Source organism: Orycteropus afer, unplaced genomic scaffold (genome assembly GCF_000298275.1).
Source record: "Orycteropus afer afer isolate SDZICR_OR568_19922 unplaced genomic scaffold, OryAfe1.0 scaffold01074, whole genome shotgun sequence".
Lineage (NCBI taxonomy): Eukaryota > Metazoa > Chordata > Mammalia > Tubulidentata > Orycteropodidae > Orycteropus > Orycteropus afer.
The window spans coordinates 111,772-123,613 of NW_006922661.1; the positions used below are offsets into that span (position 1 = coordinate 111,772).

At 53.4% G+C, this 11,842-nt stretch overlaps 1 protein-coding gene across 1 annotated transcript; it reads right to left on the bottom strand.

Annotated features, from left to right (window-relative positions):
• Window positions 1-414: 414 nt before the first annotated feature.
• On the bottom strand, window positions 415-10,326 carry ZNF467 (zinc finger protein 467). Its single transcript, XM_042783410.1, has 4 exons — window positions 10,293-10,326; window positions 9,272-9,388; window positions 8,576-8,689; window positions 415-1,733 (listed from the first exon to the last, which is right to left on the bottom strand). The coding sequence occupies exons 1-4, from the start codon at window positions 10,324-10,326 to the stop codon at window positions 415-417; spliced, it is 1,584 nt and encodes a 527-aa protein (XP_042639344.1).
• Between the last annotated feature and the right edge of the window lie 1,516 nt (window positions 10,327-11,842).

An 11,842-nucleotide genomic window follows, 5' to 3' on the forward strand; every position in this document is an offset into this window, starting at 1 on the left:
TGCCAGGTAGGTGGCAGTGGAGTGTGTGTTGGTGGGGGTGTCAGTGGGGCAGGGGAAGGGACAGGGGCTCCCTTCCTGACCAACCTAACGCTCAAGACCTTTGGCTTTGCTTTAATAAACTGTAAATACACTGATAGCCATTCTCCCGCCCCCTGAGGGGGGGATGCAGAGAAAGAAGTACCAGTGAGCCACGGCCCAAGCGGGAACGCGCCTGCTTTCCTGAAGGGTCTCTGGGTGGGAGTCTTTCATGGACCTGGGCCAGCACCGTTCTCAGTATTCACTCTCATGTTGTCCTTGTCACAGAATGTCAGAGCGCATGTCCTATCCAGGTGCACCCCCACCCTCTTCAAGACAGGTTTCAGGGCACGGTTTTGCCACTTGTGTGCAAAGGTGGGCTCTGGGAGAGAAGGAGTCTCAGAAGAAGGGCGGAGGTGGCGGCCCCTCGCTGGCAGAGGGCCAGGCCAGTGCTGCGTCGGAGGCCGAATGGGTGGACTCCCCGGAGTGGACGCGCTGGTGCCGCACCAGGTGTGTCTTGCGGCTGAAGCTCTTGACGCACTGCGCGCAGGAGAAAGGGCGGGCGCCCGTATGGATGGCCTGGTGGCGGACCAGATTGGTTTTGGAGCTGAACCTGCGGGCACAGATGGCGCAGGAGTGGGGTCGGCTGCCTGTGTGCACAGCCTGGTGGCGGCCCAGGTGCGACTTGCGGCTGAAGCGGCGGTCGCACTGGGCGCAGGCAAAGGGCTTGACGCCGCTGTGGGCTCTGGCGTGCGCCGCCAGGTTGGGCCGGGAGGCGAAATGGCGACCGCACTGCGCGCAGGCGAAGGGCTGCTCGCCCGTGTGCACCCGCCGGTGGCGCGCCAGGTGCTGCCCGTGGGCGAAGCCGCGGCCGCAGTCTGGGCAAGAGAAGGGCCGCTCGCAGGCCAGGGGCGCGGCGTAGGCGGCGGGGTCCGCGGGGGTGCACTCGCCGCGGTGCAGACACGGGCGCGCGACGAGGCTCTGGCAGCTAAGGCTCAGGGCGCAGTCGGAGCCCGCGAGGCGCTGGGACACCGCCAGGCTCGGAGCCTCGTGCACCCGCTGGTGTCGCGCCAGGTGCTGCCGGTGCGTGAAGCTGCGGGCGCAGCGCGCGCATGGGTAGGGCCTCTCGCCCGTGTGGATGCGCTGGTGGCGGATCAGGTGCGTCTTCTTGCGGAAGCGCTTGCCGCACTCGGCGCAAGGGAAGGGCCGCTCGCCCGTGTGCGTCTTCTGGTGCGAGCCCAGATGGATCTTCTGGCTGAAGCGCTTGCCGCACTCGGCGCACGGGTAGGGCCGCTCACCCGTGTGCGTGCGGAGGTGGCGGGTCAGGTGTGCCTTCTTACTGAAGCGCTTGTCGCATTCGGAGCACGGGAAGGGCCGCTCGCCGCGGTGGCTACGCTGGTGCAGCAGCAGGTGCGCGCGCTGCGCGAAGCTGCGGCCGCAGTCGGGGCAGGCGCGCGGGCCCTCGCCTCGGTGCAGCCGCTGGTGCAGCCTCAGGGTCAACCGATCCTGGAAGCGCCGCTCGCACTCGCCGCAGCCGAAGGGCTTCTCTGGGGTCGGGCCCCCCCCGGACAGCGCGAGCCCCCTCTGCGCCCCTGGCTCTAGCTTATACGAGGGTCCCAGGTCAGGTGCTGGGAGAGAGCTAGGGAGGAAGGGCAGATGCTGAGGCCATTCGACATCCTCGTCCTCCACCTTCACCTTCCGAACCATCCATTCGTCTCCTGAGGAGGCATGAGAGCGGTTTAGTAGGCCCCACGACCAATCACCCAGCCTGGGCTTTCCTAGGGCCGCAAGGCACCCGGAAGTAACCACACCGGAAGTCTTTGCCCAGGTTCTCCTTCACCTCAGTTTATGACCCTGGCCTGCCCTCGGCTCCCCTTTGGGGTGACACCCCCTCCCCCCGTGGGCACCTGGCCCGTATATCCAGCCCAGTTCCTTCTGAAGCTTCCTAGCCCTCTGGAGCGGGGCACAGATGACTGCAGCTCAGGGGTTCAACACGGAGTCCTGGATCTTCCCAGCCTTCCCCCTCCTCCTGCACCTGGCCTGGGAACCTACCCCCCAGGAGGCCCTCCTGGGGCTTCCTCCAGGCAGCCCCCTGGTCCCTTAAACGACCCTCTGCGGCTGCTTTCACTCCAGCTGCTACAGCCGGGAGGGGAATCCCAGTTGAGGAGAAGGAAGTGGAGTTCACAGGGCTCTAGGAACCAGTGAAGGTTCTCCTCACATGGCCGGCTCTGGAGAAGCAGGGAGGCCCCAGGGTAGGTTTGGGTGGCTTGGCTGGTTCTTAGCCCCTCTCTGCCACTTGCCTGGTGTTGCAATGGTCCAGCCAAGAGGAAAGCACTCAGGACCCAGCATCCTGTGTCAACCTGGGGCACTCCTCTGCCATGAGCCAGCATAGTGGCCTTGGTTAAATCACTGCGCCTCTCAGCTGCACTTCCTAGTCTATTGAGGTGTAGAAGTTGGGCTGGAGTCTCAGTTCCTAAGCCTGTCTCATGGTAACCTCCCAGGCAACTTCTACAACAGGTCTCTATGGGGCAGGACCCAGAGTCCCATAGAAATTCTTGTTGGAGAACCAATGAGCTGGATGATCTCAGTTCTCGTTGGCCCCAAATGTTCACAATGGGTCTGAACCTGGAATGCATCTCACACGGAAATCACAATGAAATCTTCTCTGATCCCAAACAACTGTCCACTGGCCATTTAGTTATTAATCTTAACTATGTACTTGAGGCACTGTGGATGGCTTTTACATGGTCTTTCTAGCCATGGTCTTGTAACACCCACCAAATGATTGGGTGGGAAGGCTGGGCAATCTACTTCCGTAGTGATACTGCCTTGGAAACCCAAGGAGGGGTCTCTATAAGTTGGGTCTGACTCAAGGGCACATAACAACAACAAATGCAAACAACAGATTGTTACAGAGTTTCATTTTACTTGGATCCACAATCAATGTCCTTGGAAGCAGCAGTCAAGAAATCAGATGACATATTAGACTGGGGAAATCTGCTGTAAAAGACCTCTTCAAAGTGTTAAAGAGCAAAGATGTCACTTTGAAGACTAAGGTGTGCCTGACCCAAGCCATGGTATTTTCAATTGCCTCATATGCATGTGAAAGCTGGGTCATGAATAAGGAAGAGACCATAGATGAAAGAATGAATTTGAACTGTGGTGTTGGTGAAGAATGCTAAAAATACCATGGACTGCCAGAACAAACAAATCTGACTTGGAAGACGTACAGCTGGAATGCTCCTTACAAGTGAGAATGGCCAGACTTCATCTCAGTACTTTGTTCATGTTGTCCATGGAGAAGGATATCATGCTTGGTAAAGTAGAGGGAAAGAAAGAAGGCCCTCAACAAGATGGGATGACATGGTGGCTGCAACAGATGGGCTCAAGCATAGCAAAGATTGTGAGGGTGGCACAGGATCAGGCACTGTTTTGTTCTGTTGTAAAAAGGTCGCTGTGAGTTGGATCTGACTCACTAGCACCTAACAACAACATGCAAATTAGGTGCTTGTGGATCACCAAGGGGACTGCGTAACTTGTTCATAGTGTAAATAAGGTGTATGACACTCATGTGGGGGTGGGACCATGCAAATAAGGTGCATGGAACCCATGCAGGGGTGGGACCATGCAAATAAGGTACATGGAACCCTAATGAGGGGATTGGTAAGTTTTGCCATCCACTAGGTTTAGCGTGAGCCCTCCCAGAGGCAGAAAGGGGGCCCATTACCACGAAGAAGAAAAGATGAGTGGAGTGCGTTCTTTGGACCCAGGGTCCCTACACTGAGACCCTCCTAGACCCAGGAGACAGAGAGCTGTAAAACCTGAGAAAGAAAGAGATGGCAAGAAGCAGTGATAGAGAAATAGCAGACAGTAAAACCAGGAGACAGGGTTGAGGTGGCACTGTGGGCTTCCTGGCCCACCAGAAGAGAGCTGAGCACTTCTGGCAGGAGACTTGCTGATGAGGTGGAGTGCATGGCTGACCCACAAAGCAAAAGAGCTGGGCAGAGTGGGTGCCTCTGGGCACTTACTTGTGGAACTAGAGTTTTGTAACACTTACCCAAGCAGGGCAAAGGCTGAGCTGACCAAAGAGGCCTGACTGAATTGGCTGAGGGTTGAAGGATCAACAGGCCAAGGGCTAAGGAGAGGCCTGCTGGTGGGCACAGTCAAGGTGGAAAGACAATCAAGGTGTGGAGATGAAGCCAGAGTGTTTAAAAAAACGGGTTGTGTTTGAATGTATTGTGGATGCTGAACCACCACTCATCTGTCAAGGTGTCATACCTTGGTGGCTTGTGTGTGACTATGAGGCTGAAAGCTATGCCACTGGTATTTCAAATACCAGCAGAGTCACACATGGTGGACAGGTTTCAGCAGAGCTTCCAGACTAAGACAGACTGGGAAGAAGGACAGGGCCATCCACTTCTGAAAAAACTGAACACTGAAAACCTCATGAATAGCAGTAAAACACTGTCTGATATAGTGCCAGAAGGTGAGCCTCTCCAGCAGGAAGGGCACTCAAAATACGACTGAGGAAGAGCTGCCTCCTCAGAGTAGAGTCAACCTTACTGACCTGGATGGAGTAAAGCTTTCGGGACCTTCATTTGCTGACAGGGCACAACTCAAAATGGGAAGAAACAGCTGCAAAAATTCATTAATAATGGGAATGTGGAATGTACAAAGTATGAATCTAGGAAAACTGGAAGTTGTCAAAAATGAAATGGAATCCATAAAGATCGATATCCTAGGCATTAGTGAGTAGAAATGGACTGGTGGTGGCCATTTTGAATCTGGCAATCATATAGTCTGTTATGCCAGGAATGTCAAATTGATGAGTAATGACATCACATTCACTGACAAAAAGAACATTTCAAGATCTGTCCTGAAGTACAATGCTGTCAGTGATAGGGTAATATCCATACGCCTACAAGGAAGACTAAGCAATATGACTATTTTCAAATTTATGCACTAATCACTAAAACCAGAGATGAAGAAATTGAAGATTTTTACCAACTTCTACTGTCTGAAATTGACTAAACATGCAATCAAGATGTAATGATATTTACATTATTGTAAATTATGGGTGATTAGAATGTGAAAGCTGGAAACAAAGAAGAGTTGGAATGTATGGCCTTAGAGATAGAAATGATGCCAGAGACCACGTGATAGAATTTTGCAAGACTAATGCCATATTCATTGACTTTTTTCAACAACATAAATGCTGACTGTACAAACGGACCTCACCAGATGGAATACACAGGAACCAAATGGACTGCATCTGTAGAAAGAGGTGATAGAGAAGCTCAAAATCATTGGTCAAACCAAGGCCAGGAGCTGACTGGAAAAGACCATCAATTGCTCATTCCAAGTTCAAGTTGAAGCTGAAAAAGATTAAAACAAGTCCAAGAGAGCCAAAATATGACCTTGATTATATCCCACCTGAATTTAGAGACCATCTGAAGAACAGATTTAACACACTGAACACCAATGACCAAAGACCAGATGCGATGTGGGATGACATCAAGAACATCATCCATGAAGAAAGCAAAAGGTCATTAAAAAGACAAGAAAGGAAGAGAGACCAGAATGGATGTTAGAATAGAGTCTGAAACTTGCTCTTGAACGAAAAGAAGATAAAGCGAATGGAACATACAATGAAGGAAAAGAGCTGCACAGAAGATTTCAAAAGGCAGCTGGAGAAGACAATAGTATTATAACAAAGACCTGGAGTTAGAAAACCAAAAGGGAAGAACACTCTTGGCATTTCTCAAGCTGAAAGAACTGAAGAAAAAATTCAAGCCTTGAATTGCAATATTGAAAGATTCTATGGACAAAATACTAAATGACGCAGGAATCGTCTAAAGGAAATGGGAAGGTACACACAGTCACTGTACCATAAAGAATTGGTCAGTGTTCATCCGTTCCAGGAGGTGGCATAAGATCAAGAACCTCTAGTATTAAAGGAAGAAGTCCACTTGCACTGAAGGAATTGACACAAAAGAAGGCTGCAGGAATTAATGAAATACACATCGAGATGTTTCAACAAATGGATGCAGCGCTGGAGGCACTTACTTGAGTATGCCAAGGAATCTGGAAGACAGGTACCTGGCCAATCAAGTGAAGAGATCCATGTTTGTGCCCATTGCAAAGAAAGGTGATGCAACAGAATGTGGAAATTCTCAAACAATATCATTAATATCACATGCAAGTAAAATCTCCCTGAAGATAATTCAAAAACGGTTGCAGGAGTATATTGACAAGGAACTGCCAGAAATTCAAGCTGGAGTCAGAAGAGGGCATGGAATGAGCAATGTCACTGCTGATGTCAGAGGGATCTTGGCTGAAAGCAAAGAACACCAGAAAGAGGTTTACCTGTACTTTATTGACTATGCCAAATTGTTCTACTGTGTGGATCAGAACAAATTATGGATAACATTGCAAAAAATAGGTATTGCAGAACATTTCATTGTGCTCTTGAGGATCCTGTGCATAGATCAAGAAGCTGTCATTTGAACAGAACAAGGGGCTATTGAACAGTTTGAAATCAGGAAGGGTGTGTGTCAGGGCTGTTTCCTTTCACCATACTTATTCAATCTATATGCTAAGCAAATAATCTGAGGAGCTGGACTATATGAGAAGAACATGGCATCAAGATTGGAGAAAGACTCATTGACAGCAGCAATAGGCAGATGACACCACATTGCTTGCTGAAAGTGAAGATGACTTGAACCATTTACTGGTGAAGATAAAGACTATAGTCTTCAGTGTGGATTACACCTCAACATAAAGAAAACAAAAATTCTCACAACTGGACCAATAAGTAACATCATGATTAATGGAGAAAAGATTGAAGTTGTCAAAAATTTCATTGTACTTGGATCCATAACCAACACCCATGGAATCAGCAGTCAAGAAATCAGATGATGTATCACACTTGAAAAATCTGATGCAAAGACCTTTTTAAAGTGTTAGAGAACAGAGATGTCACTGTGAAGAAGGTGTGCCAAAGCCAAGCCATAGAAGGAGCTCTGGTGGAATCGTGCTTAAGGCATTTGACTGCTAAGCAAAAGGCTGGTGGTTCAAACCCACCAGCTGCTCCACAGACGAAAGATGAGGTGGTCTGTTGCCGTAAAACCTAATGTGGGGGGGGGTTGTTGGAGTTAGAATCTATTTGATGGCAGTTGAGTTTGTTGTGTGTGTTTTTTTAACCCAAGTCATAGTATTTTCAGTCACCTCATATGAATGTGAAAGCTGGACACTTAATAAGGAAGACTGAAGAAGGGCTGATGTCTTTGAATTGTGGTGTTGGTGAAGAATACTGAAAATACCATGGACTGCCAGAAGAATGAACAAATCATGTTGTCAGAAGGGTCCAGTCCCTGGAGAAGGATACCATGTTTGGTAAAGTGGAGGGTTAGCAAAAAAGGGCAAGACTCTCAACAAGATGAACTGACATAGTGGCTGTAGTGATGGGCTCAAGCATAGCCAGTACTGTGAGGCTGGCAGAGAACCAGACAGTGTTCTGTTCTGTTGTACATAGGGTCATTATGAGTTGATGTTGACTTGACAACACCTAACAACAACAAGGATACTGAATATTTCTCCTATCTAGTGTTGTAAAACAGGAACTCTGGTGGCATAGTGCCTAAGGTATTTGACTGCTAACCAGAAGGCTGGCAGATCAAACCCACCAGCTGCTCCTCGGAAGGAAGACTGGGCAATCTACTTCTGTAGAGATATGCCTCAGAAACCCAAGGAGTCAGATTCAACTTGAATGAGTTGAATGAGTCATATTCAACTTGACAGCATTGAGGGTTTTTTTTTTTTTTTTTTTTTGGTTCCCTAAAGATGGACAGCCTTGGAAACCCTATGGGGTACTTCTACTGAGCGCTATAAAGTCACTATGACTTGACATTGACTCAATGGTAGTGGTAGGACAAAGAACTGCCCCATAAGGTTTCCAAGGCTGTAAATCTTTACTGAAGCAGATTGTTGCATCTTTCTCTCCAGGAGAGGCTGGTGGGTTCAAACTGCCGACCTCTTGCCTTGTTCCCAAGGACTTAATCACCACATCACCAGGGCACAGGCGTATACACAAGAGGCACTGTTAACATCCTGTTGAATCAAACACTACGACTCAGGCAAACAGTGATAAGGAAGGTGGTGATGAAGGGAAGTGATGTTAAGGCTGTGCAAGAGGACCACCCTTTCGGGGCCTGGATGTGGTGAGTTGAGTCTAGACAGCAGATACGGGGCATGAGCATATGAAAATAAGAGGTTTGGGGAAGAGGGCATGTCTGGGAGAGACAGTGAAAAGTTCATCAGTGCCATTCTTCCCCCAGGGAATTGACTTCTGTAGTTAACAAGCACGTTGATAAAGATGGGGAGGGGATAAGGAGGGAAGGTGGAATTTCAGGTCTTTGGTGGCCCCTGCCTCTCTGATACCCGCTATCTAGGAATCCAAGCTCCCTCGGGAGTGGTACTAACAGCAGAAGGAGCCTGGACATAGCAGCCCTGTGGTTGCTGGGCCCCTGCCCCACCTGGGGTGAGGTGCAGGGAGACTCACCTGGGCAGGAGCCCTCAGACTCGGCCTTCGGCAGTGTGCCAGCCCACCCTCCTCCACAGGAAGGCTCTCCTTGCTCCGAGTGCACACCCTGCTGGGGTCTGGGAGCCTCTTGCCCTGGCAGAGAACAGGACAACTCAAGGATTGGGAACCACTGAATGGGTGGGTGGGTCTTCCCTGCCCCACTCACACCTTCAGGGCTGCACCCTGCTGCCCAGCTAGCCTCGGATGCCCAGGCAAGGAGTCTGCTAAGGCTATGCCAGTGGAAGAGCTCTGGGACTTCCAGAATACCTGAGCTGAGGATTACCTGAGGCTCCGGTGCCCACCTGGCACCCAGCATATCAGAACGAGGCACCTCCTGCCCCGGTGACCCACTGGAGCTCCTCTCCCTATAACTGCCGGGCTGCCACAGTCACCCCTCCAAACCCTGATCACAGCTCACCTCCCTGTAGGCCCACTCACCACCCTCCAGGGCCGTTCAGCTCCTCCCCTGCCTTCACATCCTCCTACCCCCAACCCCTGCCCAGCACTTCTCTTCTGACAGCTTTATCGTTACCAGCTCTTTGAGGCTTGTGCTTTGCCACCAAAGATCCTTGAAGGCAAAGAGCTTTGCCTATTTGGTCACTGGATGCCTGGAACAGCACATGGTCAGTGTTCAAATATTTGGCAAAGGAAGCAAGACTTCGCCCATCTATTTACCTGAGCAGGTACTCAGCCTTCTCTCTTCCCTAGTGGGGGACATCTGCTCCCAAGCACCACAGGACCCTTCCCCGGACTCACTCTGGGGGGCTGTTGCTGGCTGTCTCACCGAGAACCCTGTTCCAGGGAGAAGGAGGGATCCAGGTGAAGGCTCCTCCCCCGCCACTGAGCAGAACTGGGATGGGAGAGGGTGTCTTCCCCTCACACCCTACCCAGGGCACTTCCCAGTCTGCTCTAGGCCAGAGTCCTCAGCTGCAGAGATAAGGGACAGGACATGCTCCCCCACAGCTGGCGAGGACGTCCCCTCAGCTCCCACAATCCAGGGCAGGAGAAGGTAGAGGCACTCAGAGAGAATTATACAGGTCACACACATGTACACACACACACACCCCTACACACACAGAAGAGGTGCTTCTCAAGAACCACACACACATGTAGACATGTGTGCACACACAGAATGACACATACATGCACATGTGCACGCACACAGAGAAGGGAGGTGCCTGGGAAGAACATGTGCATGCACGCACACACAGCACACACACACACACACACAGAAGGAAGAGGCACCCTGTGTGATCCATACACAGTCACAAACACACACACACAGAAGGTAGAGGTACCTGGGAAGAACTACACACTCACAGAAGGGAGAAGCGCCTCTTGAGACCCACACATGCACATACAGACACACAGAGAAGGGAGAGGGGCCCCATTAGAACTGCGCACACATGCACACACCCACAGAGAAGGGAGAGGAGAACCACACATGCACTACATGCACACACACAGAGCTGCCTGGGGAGGATCACATACACGTATGCACACACGTACACACAGAAGGGAGAGCTGTCTGGGGAGAACCACACACACATGGCTGCATGACCCACACACGTGCCAGGCCTAAGGTGCCCCAAAGGCCTCTGAGCTACTGGGAGGCCTCTGTTGGCTGCTGAGTTGCAGGAACACAGGAAGCCCGGGACCCCTATCCTCCCATCCCAGCTCTAAGAGTCAAGCTCACCCACAGGGCTCAGGGCTTCTAAGGACTCCCTCATGGCGTGGCACAGCTTCTCCTGGGGACAGCCGACCCTGAGGAGACGCCTGGTGTTCTGTCTTCCCAGGACAGGGCCTGAATGGCGTGCCCAGGGACAGAGGAAGGCTGGATTCAGAAAGCAGAGACCTCTGAAGGTGGCCAAGGAGAAGCCGTGAAAGCACTGGTATGGTTCCCCCCCCATGGTGCCCCTGCTTGGAGAAGCCCAGGAGCCCAAAGAGTCCCAGGGAGAAGGCACTTCATCTTCTAGGCCCTCCAGCTGTCCCTGCAGGAGCTGGATAAAGCCGGGAGAAGCAGGAGGTGGAGTGGCCACTGAGCAAATGATGGGGGAGGCCAGGAGAGGGGGGGCCTCTAGGAAGGGAGGAAATGGCTCTTCCTCCTCTTCCTAAAACCCAACTTCACACCACCTCTCCCCAAACGGCACCCCGCCAGCTCCCCACCCCGCCCCCCGCCGGCCCCTCCCCCAGCAGCCTCCCCTCCCCCCAGCCTCCGGCCCCGCCCACCGCTGGAACCTTCTCCCTGGTGGCGTCCCACCCCAGCCCACCGCCCCCTGACCCTGCTCTGGGGCAGGCTCTCTGGCAGCCCCGCCTCCCTCCGTCTCCCGGGCCTCAGCCCTGACTCTTCTCCCCTCCCTTCCTGTCCACCTCTCTTCCTTCCTCTCTGTCCTCCCTGCTCTGCCCCCTCCCCCAGCCCTCCCCTTCTCCCCTCTCCTTCCTTCCCTCCCCTTCCCTCCCCCACACTCACCCCTCCCCTCCCCTCCGCCCATTCTCTCCCACAGGCTCCTGCTGCCGTGGAAGCCTGTGTCCTGGCTTGGTGCCTGCTGCGTCTTCCACACACACTCCCCCCGCAACTCCCCTCCCCTCGGGAGCCCCAGCGTCTGGCTCCCTTCCCCCTCTGCTTTCCCTCCCTCCGTCGCCTGTCGTTCCCCCTTCGGTGGGCTCCCCCTCTGCCTCCTAGTTCCCCTGCCCCCAACCCGGGGTGGGAGGCTCCCGCTCACCGCAGACCCTCTCTCTGGGCTGCCCCTGCCTCGCCTCGGAGGCCCTTGCTCCTCCCCACACCTTCCCCATTCCTGCTCCCCACTGACTTCCTGCCCCCCAGTATTCTTCCAGACCCCTCCCATCTCCCGCCCGCACTGGGCCCCAAGCCCCTAGGCTCTGAGGCTTACCCGGGCGCCGGCCCGGCCTCACCTGGTCCGGCGTTTCCTCCCGTCCCCCTCCATCCTGTCCCTCCTCTCGTAAGACCCCCACAAGTTCGCCGCGCGACCCTCCCTCGCCCTTCTCCAGAGCGCCCCTCCGCCCCGTGCCCCCAGCTCCCTACCCCGGCTGTCACCCTTGGAGCGGACAGAGGGCGCCCTGCGGGGTGAGCGGGCGGGCAGCCGCCTGCAGCCCGGAGCCCCAGCCCCACCTGGCGCGCCCCCGCGGAGCCTGCTCGCGGCGCCGCTCGGCGCGGACTCGCTGAAACTTCGCGGGAGGCAGAGGCAGCGGGAGCGTCCCGGGGTGGGCGCGCCGAGGGCGGAGCGA

Coding starts and splice junctions, on each gene's coding strand:
- ZNF467 (XM_042783410.1), bottom strand. CDS start 10,326: ATGAGGGAGTCCTTAGAAGCCCTGAGCCCTGTGG. Junction 9,389..10,292: donor AGAAGCCCTGAGCCCTGTGG/GTGAGCTTGACT, acceptor TCCCTGGAACAG/GGTTCTCGGTGAGACAGCCA. Junction 8,690..9,271: donor AAGGCTGAGTACCTGCTCAG/GTAAATAGATGG, acceptor GTTCTCTGCCAG/GGCAAGAGGCTCCCAGACCC.